Consider the following 24,756-nt stretch of genomic DNA (forward strand, 5'->3'; position numbering starts at 1 on the left):
CTGATTTTTTTTTTTTTTACTATTGGAACAGAATTTGTTAGTGCACGATGCGCTCACATCCTACACCAAGTCAGGAGGTGGTGTACATTATACACCAAGTTTAACTTAACTCTAAACAGCTCTAGAACATATTTTTTAACAGCATGGATTGTATTGTCACATTGCATATAAACCCCAATGATTTAAACATGGAACAAGGCTACAGCGTTTATATTTGTGGACAGACTTTGATTCAGTGTTATGTGCTGCATCACGGGCCAGAGCGCAGTTTGGCTATGTGAACCTGGACCAGACCCTTGGAAGCAGTGGCACAGAGACGCTCATGGTGGAGTTTTTTGTTTTGTTTTTTTCCAAAAGACTGCTGGAGCCATCGGTAGGGCTGTCATGATAATTACTATATTGACTTATTGACTTATAATAAAGATAGCCAAACTTTTTAAAATTTATTTTTTAATTAATTAATTAATAAGTAAATGTGATCTTGGATACGCTATAAGGTTCTATGATCTTCCAATTGCTCAAAAAATATCATATTTTTAAAAGGTGAATTATTATTTCCTGATTAGAGAAATGTGAAATGTTCTCTTTTTTCGTGTTTTGTGCATTTATGCTGTAAAACCCGTGGGTGAGGCCTCCTGATGAATATGAATATTTTAGGGCCGTTTCATTCAAATGACGTTTTTCGCCTTCGCATTTATCATCAGCTGCTCGAGCGTACGGCAGGATTGGAGCGGTAAGCACAGGTTCATAAATGCCACGCGCTCTCTCGCATGCATCACAGTAAACTGAAGTATACACCATTTTTGTGCGCAATGTTCATAAAGGAGGGCCATTGACCCTGAAAAGTGGCCCAGCATGTTGTCAAACGTGTCCATAAACTTGGGATGCTACAAATATGAAGTTATAGAGTTTGGACCACAAATTTAGTGGATTCCTCTTTTTATTGTTTGTAATAAAAATTAAAAATAAATCAGGTACAGAGCTTTTCTGAACCTCCATTCTGTTTGTTTTAAGACTTTTGTTTTCTCAAAAGGAAAGCTATTGCTCCCGTCATAAACTATGCACCTAAATAACTCAGTCGCAAAACGTGCCTTTACGTGAGTCTGACAAAGTGGAAACACTAATATATGCATCTTGCATAAATATAAAATATAACCTTCAACAAATATCACTAAAGTTTTAGGTTGCCATAGTGACATAGTGTACTTCCAGTGAGTGTGTAACTCAAAATCTACCGTTTACACATACGCTCCTCATAGAGTCTGTGTGCAGTCTTTTGTTCTTGGCCTTCAGGATTCTGGGACAGCATCAGGAAGAGGAGCCTGAGTCTTCCACGTCTGTGTCTGTGGAGTCGTACTCATCAGCAGACTCAGTGAGAGCGGGATAGGGCCGCGGCTGGTCAAGGTTCACGTATGTGATGTTCAGACTGATGTAGTGCTCTCCCTCTAGGCTGGACAGGATGGAGGACACAGCTGAGACCAGAGTGGTGAAGCAAGGTCTGCGATCTGGCTCTGGGTCCCAACATTGCAACATTATACTGTACCTGGAGCCGGAAAGATGCATCAGTTTCATAAAAAGAAGAAGAAGTGCACAGTGTACAATATGTAACTGGCACATCTGTTTAAAGAATTAGCAATGATGACGGATTTTTAAAACTCAACGAACAAACATATTTTATCAAATGTATCTTAATATTTAAAAATGCATGTATTTAAATCTCATGTATCTGTTTTTCTTTGATTTATGAAGCACATTTTGAATTTTCCCATGGGTTGGGGGGGCGTTATTCCATTAATCTATAGGAGTGCGACAGTACAAGCAGTGAATGGTTGATTCATCACACAAAAACAAACACATATAGGCAGAGTGACATGACACTCATATATCATTGCTGGGATCCCACATGTACACATTAACTCCTGCTTAACCATGCTGCAATAGCTGGTAGACAATTGACTTTGAATTTTAAACTAAGTGAATACTTTGAACTATCCATAATTGAATATACAGTAAAATATGTCTGTTGTTAAAAAAAATAAGTTACAAGATAAGTACAAGTATCTTGTAGCGCTTTTCCACCCTCTTGCCCAAGGACACAGCGACAGTGTGCACTTTCAGGAGGTGGGATTCAAACTCCCGACCTTCCGATCATGAGAAGACCCGCTCTACCATCTGCGCCACTGTCACCCCTTGTACAAGTTGTACAATTAAAAAAGGCAAAATACTTACAACGGCTCAGGGCAGTACTGTGGCTGAGGAAGCCTCCTGCCTTTCATCAAGTAATGTGTCACATCATAGGGGTCCACTTCTGGATAAGGGCTGGCTCCTCTGGTCAGCATCTCCCACATGAGAACACCAAAAGACCACTGGAGAGTAGCGGGCCCTAGTTATGAGATGAAAAGTAAATAATGTTCAAAAGCTACTTGTATCTACTTACCACATCTGACTTGGTGGTGAACTTCTGCGTTTGTAAGCTCTCAATAGCCATCCACTTAACCGGCAACTTAGCCTTCCTGTGGTCCTGAACACTGTAGTACTCTTTGTCAAACACATCCCTGGCCATGCCGAAGTCAGCCACCTTCACAGTATATGACTCATCTAACCTGGGGGAAAAGCAATAAGTACCATTCCCTCTGATACTGTATTTCACAATCATATGCCACGAGAGGCATGCAGCACTCTTGCCAATATGCGTGACTCACATGCAGTTACGAGCTGCGAGATCTCTGTGCACAAACTTTTTCTGTGCTAAATATTCCATCCCCTTGGCAACCTGCAGGCCGAAGCCGATCAGATCCTTCACAGTCGGATTCTAAAAACCCATCAAAACAAACAGCAGAAACACACACTGGATTAAAATAATAATAAATACAGTGAAACGAACAGATGGATTATTTGAATTCTGAAAATGCCGTACTCTCTTCTCACAGCGGATGAAGTGACGCAGGTCTCCATGTTTCATATATGGAAGTACCACTAGAGGGAGCCCTTCTTGTGGCAAAAGGATGCCCAGCAGAGACAGCACATTAGTGTGATGCAGGGCCTTCATTATAATACCCTCCTTCAAAAACTGCTCCACTTCCTCCACATCTGTTATTCCTGTGAAAGAACACAAAATATTTGGACTTGACGGGAAAAAAGCAATATACATTTGTATTACTAATGTTAATACAAATGTATATCTTGTTCAAGCTATTTTGAAGATGCAGCATTATTTACTAGTAGTAGGCAGTGTAGTCTTTCTAACGCATTTTATACAGTTTATGTTATGAACAAGAAAATATATCGTTAAAGGTGCACTATGCAACTTTATAGGTGAAAAAACAAATCTTAATATTTGTACCCATTTGACCTTTTAATGCCTCGGTGGAGTTAAAGGTGCAGCATGGCACCTTTGTTTTCCCTCACAGTGGCCTCTATGACGCTCCAGGATCAATTGTTTTTAGGGGTTCGTACCAGAAACAATTGATTCTGGAGCGTGATGAAGGCAACTGTGAGGGATAGGCAAAGGTGCCATGCTGCATCCATAAAGCCACTGAGTCACTAAAAGGTCAAATACAAGCAAATATCAAGTTTTTTTTTATTTTCACATCAAAAGTTACAAACTGCACCAGTGCACCACCAAGACAGTGAAATTCTGCATATTACTCACTATTTAAAGATTTGACAGCGCAGTGGATTTCTCTGCTGCTGTGGTCGGTGAAGTAACCATGATATACAGTTCCAAAATGTCCTGGAGAAAGTACACAATATTTTTAGTCCATGTGAGCTGTGTATTCTTTTGCTACATTTTTGGAATGTTTTTTGAGACACCTTTGCCAATGATCCTATGGTAATGCACGATTAGTAACTCAGCAGGAATAAGTACATCTTTCACTTCCTCCAATAACTCTGGCCGGAAACTGGTTATGGGTATTTTCTCTGAGGGCATGAGAGGGGTGAGCGCAGGGTCGCTGCCCGCTGCGAAGGCCAGACTTGGGAACACCGCAGGGGCAACACGCCCAGGCAACGGTGTGGGAGGACTCCTGCATATTACTGCTTAAACAAACATAAAGTGTTTATTTGAAAAGCATGTGCACCAGCTGCATCTCTGATCACATAATGAATATAAAAGAATGAAAAGTGCTTTGTCCATGCGCTACCTCGTCTGTAGTCTCCAACCGGTGTGAGCTCCGCAGAGCTGGTATGGTTTACACGGTGAGACAAACGGTTCTCCACCATCAGAGCTGAAACGTTTCACAACATTGTTTAATCATAAGCCACGGCAGGAAACATACATCCTATGCAACGTTGAGTGTTCTAGTTGAATGATTTGATCACAAGTTTAGAAAAACATGTCTGAACAAAGTCCACTACCTTTCTTCTTCTTCCTGAGATGTTTCATGACAGCAAAGGCAAGCACCGCACCAGCAACCAAAGCAGATAGGATTCCAAGTACGATGCCGACCATGTAGTGGTTACTGACCCGGACCACAGTCCCGACATTATGTACTTGCCCATTAATGGAGATCTGCAAGTTAAAATATCAACCATAGTTACACATGGAAGAACTGACTTATATCATGCAATACACATACAAAGCCCGTAGAAAAATATAATACTTTTATTTGATTTAAAGGGACTATACAGAGTTTAAAAATGAATTTTGTATTTTCCTCCCCCTACATGTTTCCGCAATGTCCTAAGGTGTAGAATGAGCCCAGACATATCCACTACATCTGCCTCTAAAATCCTGCACTGTCACTCAAAAAGGTGTTAATTCGGGTCCAAAGTGCCATCATGCATGAGCTTAATATAGAAGGTGCAGTAACATATATGACCTGAGGTGGCAGTAGTGAGTATACAATGGCTAACTTGCATCTAGCCCCTTTAAATTGACTAAACTTTTCTCTCAAATGCTAAACTTGCATAAGAAATAACACAGTACAGGAAATCCACTACATATTCGTGAGGTTGTATTGTATCTGTAAACCAGCTTACCTTAACGGGCAGTCCTTCACTGGGGATGGTCATGTTTTTAGGAATCCTGCAGGTGATTTCATTATCTAAGACCTTAGCATCACAGTCAACTCCTGCTACAGTCATAATGATGGTCATACAAGAGCTTACCAGGTTGAGCTTTTGATGCTGAGGAAGAATACTATGATTACTAAATAATATATTTATGATTACTAAATTGCTTATATAAAATAACACAAATACCCTCAGAGTACTTCCTTACATGTAGTGAGACCTCATCAAACCCTGGGTACAAACTAAGCACTTGTCCGTCTGTTTCAAAGGGAATAGGCTCTCCATACGGATGGTAGGAGAACTCTGTGCTCCACAGCCCCAGGGCTCCATCCATGTCAAACGACAGTTCTCCTTCCTCTGTCTCATCTCGGTGGAAAACAGGGGTGATGCACACCAGTCTGTTTGGGGAAGATTTACCCGTGCACTCCTGGAGCACATGTGAACATGTAATTCAAATAAGCAGGTTACATTATGTTTAAATGGTACTTAGATATGTATTTACTCTGGTCACAGGCTTCAGGTGGCTCTCGTTTGGTTTGAAGCGGACAATAGTACGATACACAGAATCAAGGTTTTCTCCTTCGATGACAATTTTTGAACCCCTGAAGAAATATACAGCGTTGCTACACAACTCAACAATATGACATTACATATCTATAATCCATGTTAGTCCTGACTCCAGTGCACCTGTCAAAGCTGCAGTCAGGCAGCACTGATGTAATCTTCGGATTTTCTTTGTAGTAGAACACTTTGTTGGTGAGAACCGGAGACTTGTCAATTGAAACACTCAAAGGGACATCCCTGACCTCTGACATGGGCTGAGAGAGACAGATGATGGATGACATGTTGCCTCTTGATTTTATTATCCTGAAAGACACTATAAATCATCACACCCCACCCCACTTCGATCCTTTCAACACAGAAAACAGTGGCACTGAGCTCTTGCATAAATCAACAATATCTTACTCTGTGAGTGCAAATGTGAACATGATCAAACTTGTAATTACTGTACAAACGCATGCGCAACGTTATTATATTCACAATAGCAATAAAGATATTAGGCTCAAAAGTTTGACATTATCGAAGTTGACTAGTTTATTAATATCTCCATATCTGAAAAACAACAAGATCAAAAATTACAATAATTTCTTACCTTGTTATGGGACAGTGCACATCGTTGAGTGTGACTTTTCTCGTTCTCCCAGCATCTAAGTGTGGTCCGGTGATGGTGATGAGTGTTCCCCCCACACGAGGACCATAATTGGGTTGTATTTCTGTTATGTTTGGAATCTGCTGGAACACAACCCAGCTCAGAGGCGGCAATTCCCATCTCCCAATAATGTTCTATAAATTATATATAAAAGCAGTACCACAAAGGTGAACCCTGGCATTTCCGATCGTCCATCTATGGAATAGCGACCCTCCACCTTGCCTTCATGCACCTCTACAGTAACATTCACTGGCTTGGACAGCTCTGTGGCCCCAGAGCGGATTTTACACACTAAGCTGTAAAGAAAGAGGAAACATTTGTGTGTACTTACCGTAACATAATATATTAGGGAAACAAATAAAAAGTAGATATTCCTTCATCTTTTGAAGAAGAAATAATACATGGTTATACAATGCACGGTTGACTCACTGCGTGTTGTTGCTTTTGACTGGAAGCACAATGCAAGCGTTTTGTCCCAGTCGGACCTGGTGAGTTTTGGAGCTTATTACAGGTCGCATAGGGGACTGGAACTCCCAACCACAAACTGTTACCTCTGTCTGTCCATCAGGAGGGGCAGTTTGTGGAAAGAACTGCATGAGTGTGTGAAAGAATGCAATTAAAACCTCCATCCATCAAGAGTGCATATCTGAAGGCAAAATAAAAGTGTTGTCACCCCAGAAATCCCAGGAGGACATGACACATTCCTCCAGCGGCTGTGGCACTCGCTTTCCCATGAGCACACTCCAGAGCACCAGCCACAGCCCATGAACTTAGGGGCAGTCAGGCACATGGCACAGGTGAGGAAATGCTGGCAGCCCGGTCCTTTCTGAGGCACCTGGAACATCTGGGCACAGACAGATATTCATGATTAATGTTTCTGAGGAGCCAGTTTCATAAGCAATGGCCGATTTGAATGAGTTTAACAACACACTCAATACTTTGTGTTTGTGTTCTTCTCCCTTTGTTGCTCTGAAATAGCATATTAATAAGGAAACTGCTCAAATATAAGCTAGTTTAACTATGTGACGAGTACATGCATGCATACATCACACTGAGGTTTACCCACAATGATAATAATAATGCATAAATTTTAAATAGCGCTTTTCTGGACACTCAAAGACGCTTTCCATTGCACTATTCATTCATTCCCCACTTGGTCCATACAATGAAAGGCCTGCAGTGGAGTTGATAACCTTCTGCAGTTGAAAACATGTACCTTGTCTCCAACCACAAAGAGCAGATACTCTGACGAATACACAGCAGCGATGGACGACACTCTTTGGTTTTCCACCAAAGAATAGTTGGCAAAGATTACTGGGCTTGATCTGGTCAATACAAGCTGTAAACAACAAAGCACAAAAGACAGATGGTATGAAAGAGCAGTGTGTGTTTAACAAGCTTTACCTACTGCCGTACCTGCAGCAGCCGCCCCGTGGATGTGCCGATGTGAGCCACTGTCTTGTTCTCGATGGTTGTGACCAGCAGTGAAGTGAGCAGGACATCGGTCATTTGCCTGTTGAAGAGGTCCACTCTGTAGTAAGGCTTGGACACCATGGTGGGGTAGTCTCTGCACGTGGCATTGTTCTCCATACTCTGCAGGATAACAGCATTTCAACAATAACCTTGTGTAGAGTCAAACTGAGTTCTACATAAACTGTTCAGAATATTCTCATATTCTGGTATTATTGCAATTTATAGCATAACATAATGCGCAGGTGACAGACCTTGCCTTCAGACAAAAGACCTGGCAGTTACAAAAGCGGTTGCTACAGAAACCAAAGCAGCAGAAACATGGTAAATAAGATAAGTGAGATATAATGTGAACATAACTTCATTCATGTGACAGCTTCACAGCCGAACACAGAGCACATGAGCGCAGCTGTCGTACCTTTTGTTTAATGTTTTAATTCTGGAGCAGATGTTTATGGATAACATGCAAAATGCAAAAGCATGTATGGTCTTGTCAAATCATAAATCATTTAGTTATCATCATTACTGTATATATATCAATTCTAATAATCCCTGTCAAATCTCAACACAATATTGCCATGAGTGAACTCAATAACTTATGAGGCAGTCGTGCACTGTTCTGGTCTAAATCCAAAACGTGCGCTGCTGGATAGCCCCAACGGCAGCTTACTTAATATTTACAACAGCAGCCAGCACATGAGGCCTGGGTAGGAATGTGAGTATGAGCCCAAAAATCCAAACTAGTCTCTGCAAATACTGTATATTTTGCAGTCTCTGATGAGTAATACAATACTTTGAAACAATTTGTATTAGTGTAAAAACAACAGCTTCTTTGGAACGTCTTCCTCTGCTTCATAAATTCACTGTAATTGTTTCCCCCAATCCATTTAGAGACGACTAGTGTTGACAGTTCAATATGATATAGCAAGTATCACCAAAATCCACTCACTTAACTTTGCAAAACACAAATGGGAAGGTATTCTCTCTGAATGAACCAAGAACAATAAACGGTATCATTCCTTAAAAGAGCAGTTAAAGTTAAACAGCTTGAAAAAAAATGAAGCAGTGGAATTTTAAATGCACTGCAGTTACTGAAGACAAGTCAAAACACTCATCTGTCTCACTTGTGGCAAATATCCAATTTTCCTTGGCAGTGCCTTCAGTGTTCAGTGTTCTTTGGTTACTATTTTTTTTTATTTTGCCAGAGATCAAAATACAAAATAAATCTAGTGTTGCATAATTAGGCAAATCATCTCAAATGTGAAAGTCAGAGTGAGTTAGATATAAATCGACCACAGCAGTAGGTGTGTCTGTGTGTCATGATGGGAACTGTCTGAATGTGTGATAGTAGCTCTGAGTTATTGTTTTGGCAAGCTGTCATTGTTTGCCAATAAACAAAATGAAAGGATAGAAATATATTTCCATCCATCAATCCATTTTCTTCAGATTTATCCGGGGCCAGGTTGCGGAGGCATCAGTCAGAGCAGAGATGCCCAGACTTCCCAATCAACGCAAATATCCCAATAGGACATGCCTGGAACACCTCCCGAGGGAGGTGACAAGGAGGCATCTGAAACAGATGCCCAAGCCACCTCAGCTGGCTCCTTTCAACGTGAAGGAGCAGCGACTCTACACCCTATCTCGAAGGGTGCACCCACCCACCCTGCGAAGGAAGCTCATTTCGGCCGCCTGTATCTGCAATCTTGTCCTTTCAGTCATAAAATAATCATTTTCATATTGACATGAAACACGTGGGCAGTACCTGCCCCATACCAAGTGTTAGCATTGCTCAAAGCATATTTATGTGTGCATACTTTATAGTCAATACTATGAAGGCAAAAATCTAATAAAAACTACTATAGTTGTAGCATTGCGATCATTAATAGTGATTCACTCCCGCAGTGGTGTCAGGGCTCACCTCATGAGGACAGCTCTCACAGGGCTGGAAATGGCAGAGGCCTCTGGACAGCTGCTCGGGGCCAGACTTACAGCAGTCGTCCACTCCATCACTAATGGCCTTATTGACATTGTCCATAGGGAAGGCGCATAAAGCAGAGTCGTGCTCTGTCACCCCGTTGTCATCAGTAACAGCAAACACTCCATACAATATGTCGTCCTCTTCCTCTGCTCCCAGCTCCTCCGCCAGCTCCCTGCCTGCAGAACCAAAATGTGCTGCCTGCACCACGTTGTACACTATATCTTTATAAGGCTCACTGGCCACGTTTCTTCGACGCCGCTTGGGCTCAAAACGACACTCCAGAATGATCTCTCTATACCTCTTCATCTCCCATTCATTTCTTGGCAGTCGCCCTAAACGAGTTTGAAAAGGAGACAAGTCCTGATCGGGGCTCTCTCTCTGCACTGACAAGAAATAGACAAACTCCTGAGTAAAGAAACTATAGACGTACTCAATGTGGTAGGTCCTGCGCAGGCCCGGCAGGACTGTCAGGCCTCGTACATCACTGTAGAAACCATCCTCTGTGGCAAGAGGTCGGCGCACTGAGATGGATTTCCTACCAAAACGCTGGGTCACGCTGTCATTTACTGAGGCAGCGACAAAAAAATAGACAGTCTGGCCCTCCTCCACCATAGTCACTTTGGTGCCTAGAGCACTGGCTACACAGTCAGGACAGTATGCAGCAGAGTTCGACACGCTCCTGTAGAGACATTTTGAAAGGGAAGGGGCTTCTCCATTTGAGTTGAGTTGGTGGAAGTGGCACACTCCATACTGAGAACTTCCACATGAATATAAATACATAAACAGAGTGTCCAGAAGAAGAACCTGATTGTCTGTGTCCTCCAGAAAGTTTGGATCCTTGTCTGTGTCACACAAAGTGCAAATCTGACAATCTGGACTCCCCACTGGCCCAGTGCAGAGCTGCCACACCTTTTCCAAGCTGCGGTTGACAGCTTCTATCACATTCTGAGAAGCCACATACACCTCCTGGTACAGAGAGTTGTTCACAATGTTCTGGATTGGGCCCCGGGCCTGAAAGAAGGGCATAGTATAGACCACTGAGGAGTTGATCGGGCTGGGGGCCAGAGATGGACAGTTGGCCAAAGCATAGACCACAGTCTGGAGCCAGACACATGTCCCCCACTGTGTGGCCCAGTGCAGCATCTCCTCAGGGGACAGAGGGACACACCGTAGACAGAGCTGCTACCTCCAGCAATGAAGTATGGAGAGACTCATCATCGTAAGGGCCATACCTGAATGAGCAGAAATTATATGTTACAATAAGGACACAGATGCTGAATCATAACCCAATTATGGGCTCTACACCAATGAACAGATGACTCAGGCTTCAACAGTTTGGGCTTAAAATATGTATAATAAAAGAAACTGGTCAATCCTTTTAGATATTTCCACAGAAGCCAAGTTTAATGGCCTCACATTAGATGGGTTTGCTGTTCCCAGTGAGTCAATCTGTCATTAGAAAGATGTTTACATTGCTCTCAATTTAATTTTACAGTCTGGTCATTTATAGTGCCCTGCCACTTTTGCCACAAACTGTGGGGGAAACACACCACAATATGATCGAGACACATGTGACCATAAAAAGAAAAGCTTCCTCTGACTCACTGCGGATACTGGAGAGGAAGTGTTTGCATAACCCAAAATATTGACATTAAATATTCAGAATACAACCTAATTGCCACTTCCAGCATAGGCTATCAAACGGTATCTTCCACTAAGACATCACACTGTTTGATCAAAATAATGAATTTTCCTAATATGTCCAACAGTGCAATATTCCATTCAACCAAGTACCCATATGTGACCATGTTTAAATTGGGCTGGTGCTGCGGAGCCAGAGCATGCGAATCATTAACCAAACACTTCGGGGCAAGCTGCATTCAAAAACAAGACACCCATCTAGTTTAAAATTCCTGTCACAGCCTCTACGTGCCTTTTGTGAGGAAAGATGTGCACGGGCTGGTGGTCATAAGAGACACTCTGTTACAGGTGAAAAAGTAACTACGCTCATTGCCTTTGAAATAGACTTTGATTTACTTTTACAAATCGCAATAAAAAAAAGTATGTCTCTGATATTAAGTGTGATTACAAACACCAAATAATTCGATTTTAATAATTCAAGGAGGCCCACTGTTACATTTTAACAGTCCCAGGGCCATATGAATTAAGGTTTGCACTTCAAGGCTGCAGAGAGGACATGACCCTGCATAGTAATGGCACAGATTGACCTGTTGCATTGACACAGGGTAGAATAACTCACTTCCCATTCAAAAGTGCGCCTCTTTATTCCCTATAGGAGGTAGTTAAAAATACGTGTTGATTTGTCTTTTCTAGTATACTGTAACATAGCAGCTTTATTGGTGCTACTTTAGGGCTTTAAGTCTTAACAGGAAATAATCAATGCAAAGCCAGCGCGCCTTCATTAGTCAGGGCAGAGCACAGATTTCCACTGGGATTCGAGAGTCAGACCAATCAATATTTCACCTAAAGGATAAATTGATCACCTGGGACTTGGACATCTCAAATCAGTGCATTACATTTAGTGGGAATTTGGGAACGTGTTTTGCTGAGGTATGCTTGTCTCATAGGCACTGTGCATAGTTACAACAGAAGTCTAGCCCTGTTTTATTGCCTCCCTTTTCAAAAATGTTCTGAATTGAATTGCACCCAATCAGTAATAAGTTCACAGAGGCCTAATGGTAAGACAGACCCACAACAATGTGAGAAAATATGTCATAGCACAGAGTCAGCCCTGTTGTTGGTATGGCTGGGAACTTTTGTTTTGTTTTTTCTTCTTCCCAACACAAATGATCAAACCGTTCTGCAGATCAGACTTATTTTGCTTTTCCTCCACATTATGCCCTTCTGCACAAGCAATCGCTAGCAAAATGACGGCACATATTTGATTAAAAATGAAACGACGAATTCCCAAATGAAAAACTCACCTGAAGGCGCACAGAGGTTATGTCAGTGTCCTGTTCAGGCTCTGGTGTGCAGTTGTAGATTAGCGACCGGTTTACCTGCTAAATCAAAGTAAACACAAGTTAGCTGTGTGCAAGTTCAACACGAGTTAATTCCAAACTCTGCTTGTTTTTCGCCCAGAACAAGAACATGTTGGTTTCGTGTTTAACTTGAGGCTCGGTCCCGGTCGCTCTCAGGCGCTCCTCCCCTCTCTCTCCACCGCGTCTCTCAAGTGCGTGCGTCGAGCGTGCGCTGTCACGTCCGAGGCAGCGGCGAGGAACGAATACACCGCAATTAATTAAAAACAAAAGAAAGAAAGGAAGGAAGGAGGGAAGGAATAAGGATGAATGTGATGGAATTAATACATTATTAGCTAATCAATCCAATTCTAAGCCATGAATCATCAGACCAGGCAAGACAAAAGCGTTTAGCCTCCTGACAGCCAGGTGGAGGAAGATGTTCTTCAGTCGGTTGGACCTGGCCCGTACTTTGCAGTCCCCTCCCTGAAGGTAGTACTATGATCCCTTTTTTTTTTTAAGTAAAAGGAACACAAGATCATAATGTAGACAATTTCAAACATAAGTCCATAGGCATACAGAGGCGGGTAGTACTCACTTACATTTGCTTTTTAAAGAAATTGTACGTGGAAAAGTTTTATTTAATGGTACTTTTTACTTCTACTTGAGTAAAATTAATTGTTACTTTTTCCCACTGTGAATAAATATTTAAGCGGCAAATGCTTCATTTTGATCTAGTAGACGTAGCTCATCTCATGCACCTTGTTCCTTCAAATGATTTAGTTTTTCAGCATTTTTTTCTTTGGAATAATCACAAATTCCTCATGATTTTAGGTTTTGTTTCACACAATTTATGGCATCATTAAACATAAATCAGACATTTTCACTCAAACAGTACCTTTTTACTTGAGTAATTGTTTGAGTCATTACTTTTTATTTATGCTTGAGTAGAATTATTTCAGAGTATACGTTGCTCTTACTTGAGTAAATATTTTTGCCACCTCTGTATGTTTCATACAAACAATTAATTCAAAAATACTAAGCCGGCTATTGGGCCACATTATGCTTCAACCTACATGTTCAAATGTACCTTATAATCTTTGAATAAACAAAGCCAGACCATCAAAAAGTTTTATTTTTTTTTATTGAAATTTTGACATGTTTAAAATCCAAGCATTTCTTACACTAGTTTCAAGAGGTGAAACATATTCTGTTTAATATACAATTTCCTTGTTTAGTCAACACGACAGCAGCTCTACTGGTCTGTCTTGCTATAGGCCTGTGTTAACTATTGCATTATTATTGGCAACTCTATGATGTATAACACCAGCATTTTAACTGCATAGAATAATAAAGGCATATTTCAAGGCACTGATTTAATGCACATAATTATTTTAGTCCTCTGTGCACAATACGTCATTCAAGCTTAACATTTCTAAAGGATGATTAGTGTTAATCACAAGTGTTTAGTTTGACATTGCTTCTTTGATTTGAAGATTAATGAATAATCTACTAGAAAGGCAGAGACTTAATTTACTGCAAATCAGACAAGTAAAAATCTCATGAGAAATACTTAACATAAATACATCCACACATCCAGCTGAGAGACATTTAGTTTGAATTGACAGCATTAGCTTCAACAGTCAACGTGTGGAGAGTGTGAAGCAGATACTATGTTACAGTCGTAGTTTTGCAGTTTTTAAGGTATTTTAGGTGTTATCTGTTATACATGAAAAAGAAATTCTATGGACCCTGCAGGAAAACGTGAAACAATGCCAATGTCTTTGGAGTGTTGTTTAAAGTGCATGTAGAATACATTAGTGTACACATCATGTACATACACATTTCTAAAATGAGAGGAATGCAGTAAAGCTACATTCAGACATTAAGTCTAATTTCAAGTTTTATCCTCTTAGGAATTAGTAAAAAGATGTAGTAGGAACAAAATTAAAGGCATTTTCAGACTTGCATGATATCATAGGAAAAACACTATGAGCAAAGATCAGTAGAACAGTTATCAAAACTAGTTTTAAGTCCTATTTTTCATTAAAAACAAACAAAACACTCAGATAAAATAATGCATAGTCCAGTTTAGCACCATGTCATCAGTGTGTGGCACATTTATGAGGTTAATCGACTGCAACAGTTTAGTATGTGAGAGGACTCAAGATGAACAAGCGGTCTTCCTCTTTCCGGATCCATTTCAGCAGTTTGTTGACAGCAGAAACTGCCAGCGCCTTAGTCGTCAGTGGACTGAAGCAAAGATAAAGTTCGAAGCCACTTGTCACCTGAAGGATAAAAAGATTTGCCAAATATTACTTTAAATTTTGGTGTTGGTCAAGCTATACAGATCAGTGCTTCTCCTCTGGTGGGTCAGGACCCAAGAGAAGGACGCAGAAACATTTTCAGTGACTGTTGTCAAAAATAACTGGTGATTTAATTTTAAAAACAGTGTTTTTTATGGTTAGCCTCATGACCAACACAGAGCCCTGCAAAGACACACCGTCTTTTGGTATTAAATATATAGAAACATCCAACTACAAGTTGCTTTAATAATAACTACTTTTCTTTTCTTCAAAAGTCAATAGAGAATATATAGAGGTCAGGACTGTGATGTCATATGCTAAGCATTGTGGGATTGGCAGCAATAATAAACTAATGGAGATTTTAAGAGGTAAAATACTATTGTTTGCATTAAAACACTTGGGCACCACAGTGTGTTAGATGCAGCATTTACCAGTTGTGACTCAGCAGCTAACGGAGTCGTTTTGCGGCTTTTTTCTCCACTTTTTATACCGTTTTTAGCTAATTTAGCTAATTTTAGCTAATGTTTACTTACACCCACAAACATGGCGGATCTCCATGGTAACAGTGGATTTTCCCGAGCTCTATAGCCACACACATTTTAATACACCTATACTGAACATTTGTGACAGAATGGGTCCTCCAACTTCACATCTTTGGTGAAACATAGGTGGATACATTTCAAACATTTTTAAAACGTACCCATGCCAGGAGGTTTTCTGTTTCACTGCAGCGGTAGAAGGAACGCAGAGGCCTCACTGGATGGTGTAAGCGACTGTGAAGGTCCTGATATAAAGTCATGACTCGTTCCTGTTGTTCTTCAGACTGATACAAGTCAGGGAACTCTGGACTAATAAGAGAAAACAAACAATTCAGCAATTAACACATGCATCATTATCCCCATAGTGCTGGACAGCACCCCATCTTCAAACTCATGGTATACACCACATACATGCTGTATTAACCTGGTTAATGACCAGGGTAACTAATTATGCAATACACTAATGTGCAGCTATAATTCAATACACATATCAACTCAAGATATGTGTATTTTAGCGCTTTGAGAAACTTGTTAATACAGGCTTGTAAAGCGCATTACAAGTGTAAGGCATTATTATTATTATTATTGTTCATTCTAGATTGCATACAAATTACAAATGTCAGAAATGTACCTGGTATACAGTCCTGAACTCTTTGACTTGTACAGGAAGTGCCGCAGTTCGGGGATTCCCACCTGCTCCACTGAGTAGCTGGGACATTTGAGTGCCTCCTTCATAGCCTGGTATGCACTGCGCTTGGTCAGTCTTTCCAGAAACCGCTTCTTGCAGTCAGACATGTTAAAGAAGTCTTCCCTATCTGTTGATACCAAGATGAGGCAGAGCTCTGATCCCGGCTCTAGGTAAGAAATGTGTGCGTGGAAAAACCCCGCCGTGTTAAATTTTGGCAAACAAATGGGGGTCCAGCCTTCGCCCTCACGGAATGAAGACGAGGATCCGACAAGGTTGAAGACCAAATGCAAGTCAATGTGGTGCAAACACTCATCCTTTTTCCTCACAAGAGTGACTAAGCGTTCCCCAGCCAGCAGAATAGAGAAGACAAGGTTTTTAGATTTGGCAGCTTGTAAGCTAGAAGAAACAACATCTCTGGAAGAGCTTGGCAAAGGAAGGCAAGTGACGGCACTAAGCAGCAAGCCAGGGTCGCGGTCCAAGCGAAGCAGAAGGTTGTCGGTGAGGTACTCTGACCCAGCCAGCAAGCGGCGCAAGTCGTAATTTTGTTTGTGCTGAAAGATGTGGTTGAGCTGGGTGAGTGTGAGCAAGCTGATGATTTGATAGTAAATGTACTGCAGTTCACGTTGAAGCTCTCTGTCTGACTGACTGCTACGGGACACGCCCACAAGGACCAAGGGGCTTTTTGAGAGAAAGACCACGTTACACCCATCTGAAATAAAACATGATTGTAAATAATGACTCTTCACATTGCTAACAATGGCAACATCACAAGCACTTTTACACTATCACATCATCAAATGGCATCTGTTTCACTTGTATTTGTTTTTCTTACAGGCCTTCACTCCATTTATTGTGGTAATTATCCCACACAGATAGATTATGTGCTAATTACAGCAGTGAAACCATTTTATATTTAACAATGTGGGTGTTTTGTGGAGATGAAATATAAAAAGTAATAAAAAAAGTTTTATAAAAAAAATATATGAAATTATTTGGCTAATAGTGTAAAGATAGTAATCCAAGGTGTTCCATACTAATGTGACGGCCAGCATGTCATACTGAATTTAATAAAAAATGAAATGTAAAGCTTGTTTTAAACCAAATCATAATGGGAGGCAAGAAGATTGAATTGGAAATCTATACCTATGAATAACAACACAAACAAAACTGTCATGATTATATTCTCACCTGCATGAATAGAGCGGATCATGTTTTTGTCAGCCTCCACAAAGGAAACTAGGGCCATCATCACCCCCATCGTGCTGGACAGCGCCTCCTCTGTCCCGTAACGAGTATAGATGGGCTTTCCCGCGTCACTCAGAACAAACACATGTTTTCTGTGGCTTCTCCAGGCCTCACTGGACACGTCTTCCTCCTTGGTCCTGTTCTCTGACTGCACATCATTGTTCAGGTCCTCTGTGCCCTCCTCCCCGACAACAAGGGGCTTGAGCTGCTCACTGCTCTCCAGGTCATCCTGTTCAGCCGCCTTCTGTGCCTCCTGCTCCGCCTCTGTAGTCAAATCTTCAAAGGACTGTGCGTGGACAAACATGGCATTCTGCTGACCTGCACCTGCATTGATGAGGGCGTTTGTGCTTAGTAAATGTTGACCCGTGTGATGGATGCCAGCCAGAGATAAAATGAACGATGCAGCTTAGACCTTTTGTAGCAGCTTGTAGCAAATGATGCAAACACGAAGGAAGAAGTAGTACTAGTGTATGTAATGCTTCATAAACCAGGACGTCTCAATAGTAAATAAACCAAAGGTGTGCTGGAAGGTAGATATGGCAATGTCATGATGTCACATCTTTTGGTCACAGTATTAGTGCTGGGATAAAATATCGGATTTGGATTGCAATAGAAGGCTTTCTGCAGTGGTCACACTGTCCCGTCATCAATACAAGATCTTGGTGACAAATGTATACAACACTGGATGGAAAGAAATCGTTTGACATTGCAGAAGCCACCGCGAATGCGTGCTGTAATTAAAGCGAAAAGAAGTCCAACGAAATAGTGGTGCATGTGACCTTTTTTGGCGGTGATGTTTTGGAATGGAATGGCAGTTTATTTGTATAGAGATTTTCACATGACACAAGTCACCCAAAGCACTTTTGGTCAGGCACTGTATTTTTTACTCACTGCAAATGAGATTTCCTCATAAGGACAAAACATTTTCTACTACTACTACTATTAAGTGATACTGAATTACAATAACATGTCCACAATCAGGGTTGTTACGGTGCAGTTACAACACTATTCATTATCACTACAGTGAGACTTCACACCGGCTAATGGCAATACAATACATTACAATGCATATCAGGTGTTGGACGTTTTGCAAAGGCCACACTGATCATAACCATAACAATAATTATTTGCATTTATCTTGTTCATGCAAATTATTAGAACAAAATTCCTTCATAGAGTTGAGTTTACAGTCTCACCTGGTTCAGTCCCCTCTACCAGGCCTGGTAAGGGGCTATCAGCCCTGTCAGAGCGGAGCTCTACAGGGGCCAGCATGCCATTCTCCCATGCCACTGTGCTTCTCTGTGCTCCATCCATTTGGGTTGCTGCAGGCACACTGCTACAGTGAAACAACAGGAGATATCAAAGGTCAAAAGCTCACCACATCTTACAACAGCACAATAACATAATTTAACTGCACTGTGTAAAACTTGAATCATTTAACCATAAACTGGCAATGATTACTTTAAGTACTTAAATCTTGTTTATTATACATATATCCAACTGACAAAATTAAAACACTAGTTTAAATTATTCCTCTCTAAGTTTTAGGACACAGATTCGTAGCATGCAGACTTTAAAAGTGCGGTGCCATGCCTGCAACAAATAAACACCTACAGTAGCCTACTGATATTTCTGGAAGAAGCACTTTCATAAGAGAATGTAGCAAACTATATGTTTAACACTATGTTCAAGACATATTTATCACAGACGGAAGTACAATGCGAATGTTACCTTGGATGTCAAAAGATGTCAGCATTTAAACTTTGTGCACAGGAAAGATTTGTAACAGCTGCCACAAGGGGCTAGCAAAAAGCATTGTTTAATGCGGAAGTGCAATCTGAGGGGAAGTCAAAGGAGGAGGGGCATGGATGAGGCGGGGTTATGGTTCTGTAAAATAGTACATAAAACTTATCCAAATGACTGAGAAATATTTGTTTTCATATAAATGCTTAGAGATAGTTTTGTTCCAAATGTTATTTATTAAAAATTGTAATGCACACAATTTTAGAAAGTATAAGATGTGTCACTTTGTAGAAAAGAAATAAACAAGCACACAGTACGGTGATTCATTGTAAATATAACACAGGGGAGTCAAGTAAAATAATGTAGCGCTCATTTCAATCGTTGATGATTCAACACAAAACATTACATAGAGACTGTGCCACGGACATACGGCACATACTAACCATGGTGGAGTAAACTATCAGCACCTGAATGCAACACGGAGGGGCGGGACTTCAGTTTGAACACACAGCGGGCTAGCGACACCATTACTACACAGTGTGGTTTGTTTTGTGTTCATTTTACAGACCAATGACGGACCAATAAATATGTGCTTGTCTTAAATACCACATTAGTGGATATGGTTATTTTCACAAGGAAAATATTCTCAGTGGCTTCTTGTTTGTGTAAGTTTCTAAGTGTACGCTTTACTCGATACTAGTGTTGGCTAACATGCTAGCAATGGTGCTACATAATTGTTGAGCATAATTCACTTGTGTAACCAAGTTGAAATTTACTTTTTGATACCTGTCATAATGTGTAATCTTACTTCTTATTTTAGAGACTGTGATGAATGTGAGATTAGAGATTGTGATGAATATGTACATTTTTCTGTCTGATCTGACATCTAGTGTCGTGACATCAAGATGCCTATCCGAGCATATTGTACAATTTGTTCGGATTTCTTCGATCATTCCAAGGATGTTGCTGCCATCCATTGCGGGCACACATTTCATTATGAATGGTAAATACCTTTAAAAGCACCTTGATAAGCACTATCCCATTTACACAACAATGGGTCTTATTATGTACAAAACTTTCTCCAAAAGTCTCCTTCAGTGGTTCCAGACTGCACCCACAAAGACCTGTCCTCAGTGCAGGAAGCAGGTAAGTTGTCAGTCTCATAATTGTGCTGCTTCTCTCTAAACCTGTCCTTCTATTTAAGATCAACTTGTTTTGTCTGTGTAGGTTAGCACCAGGCACATCATTAATAAGTTGTTCTTTGACATTGGGAGTGAAGAGGTTGAAACTGCGGATCCGGAATGTTTGCAGGTAAGTGGTTCACTTGAGTGTCGAGAAACATATTTCCTATTATGGGCTACATTTTTCTCTTTTTAGAATGAGCTTGATCGTGTCAAAGCTGTTCTCAGCTCTAAAGGTAAGAACTTGAAATTACACTGTTAGCGAGTCATTCTGTAGTAACCATGACTAATATGTGTTTTTACCGCTGCTGCTTTTATCAATTTTTATCAGTGTTGTATCGTGTTGTTTGTTTGTTCGCTTTGTAGCATACTATGATTATTGCAAAGTAGTTGTTGATTTGCTGAATATCTAGACATATGTAGAATTGGTATGAAGAAGATGTATAATTAATTTTCTTCTATTAATTCAGAGAGAGACTGGCGGGACAAACAGAAGATGATAGACAGTCTGAGGGACACTGTGGATAAACAGAGGAAAGACATGGATGGTTTTCGGAAGGAGGCTATGGAGAAGGACATGTTGTGTTCAGCCCTCAGAGTAAGTTTGAAAGACTTAACTAACTTCTAACCCTCTGTATATTGTATACATACATTGGTTGATCTAATATACTGTGACTCACTTTTAAGAAGCACCACAGTATTATACAAACCACACTTGTTATAGTTTATTTTTCCATGCCACCCCACTATGCTGTATCTTTATTTTTTTGTAATACAGAAACAAATGACTTACCTGGAAACACAACAGAATGACATTCAAGCGGCTAAAGAAGAAGCAAGACGACTACGTGTAAAAATGAAAACATTTGAAAGGTGCTTACAGTATAGAACAGTTTGCTAAATCTATTCTTCTATGATTTAATGGCACATAGTCGACTAACAGTGCTTTGGGTACAGCCTTGACGTCTTGTTACAGGGCCAGAGGTCAGAGGTTGAGTCTATGATCACTGATATGGGAGTGAGCCAGGGTGCTGTAGAGCAACTCTCCATCTACTGCATTTCTCTTAAAAAGTAAGTGGAATGAACCTGACCCAGTCTTTTACCAAAAGGTTTTTTAAGTGACTTTATTGCACCAACAGAGAGTATGATAATCTGAAAGGCAGCCTCAAGAGTTCAAACGAAATGTGTGAAAAGCTCAAGAGAGAAGTGCTTTCAGTAAACAACAAGGTATCTTTATCATCTCTAATGATTATACAGACTGTGTTACATTCTTTTCTCTAATCCAAACATATTATTCCAGCTACAAAAAGCCACAGTGGAGGTGAGCCAGACTAAAGAGGATATGAAAGCGTTACAGAATGATCTGAAAGCTGCTGACAAAGAAATCTCGGTAAAGCTAATTATTTGCTTTTGAGCATGTGTGTTCTACCAGTGCTCTTCACTGAACTATGTCCTCAAACAGAGCCTGAAGAAGAAAATACAAGTTCTACAGAACACACTAAGCACCCCGAGTCGCACAAATGAAGCCATAAGTCGTCTTGTGTTCGAAAGGTAAAGTCGGTTAATCCTCTTCTTCAGGTTTGTGTGTTTGTGCTGTGGTATTTTTTATTTTATTTTGCAGATTAGTATTTCACTTAACATGCACTGCATTTTAACTTAAAAAGCGCGTAAAAAGGGTTGATGATATGGCGGCCTTTGTCTGATAAATTTTAATTTCTGAAGTCTATCCTACTATGTCCTCCACATGTCTCATTTTTAGAGGTTGTCACCCTTGTGTGCGTTTCTCGCAGCCCTGCTCCTCTGGAACTGAAGCAGCCTCGCTTCCACCAGCCCTCAGATAGTGAAGACATTGACCTCAACATGACCTATGACATCACAACCCCAGAAGATGTGTACAAAAAGGCTGTCCAGTTCCCATCCAAGAAGATGCGCCTCGACCCTCTGTCATCGTAAGTTTTTGCATCAGTGATAAAAAAAAAAACGCGTTTAATCTCTGCTTTCTCTCTCACAAACTAATACCACAAGTCTAAGAGAGTTAATACTTTAGCAGGGGTTCCCAGCTGGTGGGTCGGGACCCAAAAGTTTTGCAGGCCAAAAATTACCATTGGTTTATCTTCTTCATTGTTTTTGATGTTCATCCACATGAGCAATTTTAACATCAGAAGGAATACGCCATAGTTGCATCTAGTCTGCTACTTCAGGAAGAATGCTGCATTTTTATGCTAGATATTTTACATTAAACACGGTCAAACCTCAAACAGTTTTACTATATGGTTGAATAAAGAATATTATTAGGGTCGCAGCTTATGATGAAAGTTGAAGGTTGGTCTTATTCTAAAGACAGAACTTATAATGTGTAGCAATGTTTTTCTCTACAGGGCAGCTGTGGCCAAACACAGTGAGAAAAGTGTACCACTAAACAAGGTACGTATTACTTATTTTAAAGTCGTCGTCTGTTCTGGGTTATTTTGAATTGAAGAAGTTTCTTTTGTTTTTTTAGTCCAAATGTTAAATCATGTGCTTGGTTTTAGCAAAGTACACGCTGTTCCGGGTGGGTGGGGGGGGGGGGGGAAACCATTCACACCTCACATTAAATAGTAAAGTAAAGTGCTTTATTTGTCACTATACAATCGTGCAACTTAATTGCGTAGATCATATGGTGGGTTACTCCTGAGCCACTCCGACTCTGTGCCAACACAGTGGGCCAACCTGACCAGTATGTTTAGCATGTTTTTAGTGGTAGGGTAAACCGGAGTACCTGGAGGAAAACCTACGCAGACACAGGGAGAACATTCAAATTTCCACACAGAAAGGTTCAGCCCAGGATCGAAGCTCCTGCAAACCACTCAGCCGCCATAAACTGCTTGAAGACGTCATCCAAAAACGTCTTCAATTCAATTTCAATTCAAAACAAGCCAGTATAGGTGACGACTTGAAAACTGTTTCTACCCTGCACTTCTATAATGTACTGTACACTGTATCTCAGGCTCGAGATGACGACTCCATGGATCCCTTTTTGAGGAATTCTTTACTCTTCAGAAAGAAGACTTTTGGGAGCATGTTAGACCCTCAGAAGAGTAGGACTGGAGCAGTAAGTACCACACGAGTCACAACATCGTTTATGGCTGTAGAAAATGTGTGTTTTGTCCATGGAGTAACAAGAAAACAATGTTTCAGGTGAGGAGTGGCTACGATGGACTGGGTGGAAGGACAAAATTCTTTCAACCGGTATGCATTTCTTTAGTTCAATGATTTTGCCTGTACAAATGAAAAAGTATGAAACAAAATATTAAGTATTCATTTGTAACGTACTTTAACCATTCTACTCTACAGTCACCACTGGCTGAGATTCGCCCACTGATGAAGGCCAAGAGGAAAAAGGTGACCCGGCCTGTTCCAAAAATGTCCTCTCTCACATTGGATAACTTTCTTGAGTAAAAAATCCAGAGTTCTTTTTAAACAGACTGACATTCAATGAGTCATGACACGGCCACATTCAGCTGCTTCTGTAATTTTTGTGTTTTCCATTTTTTTGTTGCCCTTTACTATTTTCAACACCTTTATCTGTTTTCTCATATGAAAGCAAGTAATGTCAGTTTCTTCTAAAAAATAATTTATTTCAAACACACAAAACATGCAAAAAACCTTTTTTTTTTTTATCGCTGTCCATATGTAAACCTGCATAAGAATAAACATATTTTTTATATATTTTGTGTGGGGTCTGCTCTACACATTTTCTCAGTAACTGCACGTCATTGTTTGTTTGCCAGTAGAGGGCAGTAGATACAGTACTTTTTTTCACAGCGATTCCTTGCACTTTGAGCATATGGTAACTGTTAGAGCCCAGGATTTGTCTAAAATGCGTTAAACAGAGTCAAATCTCTTGTGATCTTTTATGTTGATGAATACCTTCATTTTAATCCAATGTGTTCAGTGTTTCCCCTGGATGTGAAGGCCCTTCATTAGCACTCAACAGTTTTGATGAGACAAACAATCGAGGGAAATGCCACTTATGATGGTTTAACTGATTCCGGTGCTGTGTAAACATGTTTATTTGCAATATGTAAGGGATAATGCACAATAAGGTGTCCATTATCAGAAATAACTGGACGACGTGAGGACGGTTGCTTCCGCGGAGTCCAGTTTTTTCTGATAATGGACACCTCGGAGTGCATTATCCCGCTTATACCATGGTCCCGCGAACTGAAACTTCATCGGGCCTGTTTGTTTATTTTTTAAGTCCTGGGCAGGCTTTATTTCACTTTTTAATCAGTTTTACCTGAAACTAGTTCCAGCTCAATTGTTTATCGTTACTATGGAAACAGCTGAAGTGGAGTGATATTGCTGGGTTGCAGGTTCTAGAATGTGATGATGTCATCGGACCCAGTGGGGGGCAGGAGCCAGT

At 40.6% G+C, this 24,756-nt stretch overlaps 3 protein-coding genes across 4 annotated transcripts; 1 reads left to right on the forward strand and 2 right to left on the reverse strand.

The window, feature by feature from the left end:
- Window positions 1-1,165: 1,165 nt before the first annotated feature.
- Window positions 1,166-10,814, reverse strand: mst1rb (macrophage stimulating 1 receptor b; the record flags this gene model as incomplete). Its single annotated transcript, XM_079578520.1, has 20 exons — window positions 1,166-1,543; window positions 2,230-2,366; window positions 2,438-2,603; window positions 2,703-2,812; window positions 2,918-3,099; window positions 3,653-3,733; window positions 3,814-4,035; window positions 4,143-4,226; window positions 4,357-4,510; window positions 4,981-5,127; window positions 5,222-5,440; window positions 5,516-5,615; window positions 5,701-5,880; window positions 6,167-6,303; window positions 6,384-6,519; window positions 6,653-6,813; window positions 6,897-7,067; window positions 7,440-7,562; window positions 7,640-7,816; window positions 9,612-10,814. The coding sequence occupies 20 exons, from the start codon at window positions 10,812-10,814 to the stop codon at window positions 1,309-1,311; spliced, it is 4,125 nt and encodes a 1,374-aa protein (XP_079434646.1). The 3' UTR covers window positions 1,166-1,308.
- Window positions 10,815-14,362: 3,548 nt separating this feature from the next.
- Window positions 14,363-19,270, reverse strand: mon1a (MON1 secretory trafficking family member A). 2 transcript variants are annotated; one of them, XM_079578574.1, is made up of 6 exons: window positions 19,159-19,270; window positions 18,624-18,763; window positions 17,371-17,751; window positions 16,126-16,891; window positions 15,656-15,803; window positions 14,363-14,937 (listed from the first exon to the last, which is right to left on the reverse strand). In XM_079578574.1, the coding sequence occupies exons 2-6, from the start codon at window positions 18,739-18,741 to the stop codon at window positions 14,797-14,799; spliced, it is 1,554 nt and encodes a 517-aa protein (XP_079434700.1). In that variant the 5' UTR covers window positions 18,742-18,763; window positions 19,159-19,270; the 3' UTR covers window positions 14,363-14,796. The 2 variants fall into 2 exon arrangements, with proteins under 2 accessions (XP_079434700.1, XP_079434701.1); XM_079578575.1 differs by having other exon boundaries at window positions 18,624-18,760; window positions 19,159-19,230.
- Window positions 19,271-19,651: 381 nt separating this feature from the next.
- Window positions 19,652-24,425, forward strand: traip (TRAF-interacting protein). Its single transcript, XM_079578576.1, has 16 exons — window positions 19,652-19,835; window positions 20,061-20,173; window positions 20,259-20,316; window positions 20,398-20,481; window positions 20,548-20,587; window positions 20,822-20,949; window positions 21,130-21,224; window positions 21,309-21,422; window positions 21,491-21,578; window positions 21,652-21,741; window positions 21,814-21,902; window positions 22,142-22,300; window positions 22,730-22,775; window positions 23,338-23,442; window positions 23,529-23,579; window positions 23,685-24,425. Exons 2-16 carry the CDS (start codon window positions 20,076-20,078, stop codon window positions 23,787-23,789), a joined length of 1,350 nt encoding a protein of 449 aa, XP_079434702.1. The 5' UTR covers window positions 19,652-19,835; window positions 20,061-20,075; the 3' UTR covers window positions 23,790-24,425.
- Window positions 24,426-24,756: the final 331 nt, after the last annotated feature.

This window comes from Gobius niger (assembly GCF_951799975.1).
Source record: "Gobius niger genome assembly, chromosome: 20".
Lineage (NCBI taxonomy): Eukaryota > Metazoa > Chordata > Actinopteri > Gobiiformes > Gobiidae > Gobius > Gobius niger.

What these genes read in the sequence shown, in the direction of transcription:
- traip (XM_079578576.1), top strand. Translation starts at nt 20,076, where the DNA reads ATGCCTATCCGAGCATATTGTACAATTTGTTCGGATTTCTTCGATCAT. An exon ending in GTCCTCAGTGCAGGAAGCAG is followed by an intron (nt 20,317 to 20,397) that starts GTAAGTTGTCAG and finishes TTGTCTGTGTAG; the next exon opens with GTTAGCACCAGGCACATCAT. An exon ending in TGTTGTGTTCAGCCCTCAGA is followed by an intron (nt 20,950 to 21,129) that starts GTAAGTTTGAAA and finishes TTTGTAATACAG; the next exon opens with AAACAAATGACTTACCTGGA.
- mon1a (XM_079578574.1), bottom strand. Translation starts at nt 18,741, where the DNA reads ATGGATGGAGCACAGAGAAGCACAGTGGCATGGGAGAATGGCATGCTG. An exon ending in GGTAGAGGGGACTGAACCAG is followed by an intron (nt 17,752 to 18,623) that starts GTGAGACTGTAA and finishes TCATCAATGCAG; the next exon opens with GTGCAGGTCAGCAGAATGCC. An exon ending in CAGAAAACCTCCTGGCATGG is followed by an intron (nt 14,938 to 15,655) that starts GTACGTTTTAAA and finishes TTTATCCTTCAG; the next exon opens with GTGACAAGTGGCTTCGAACT.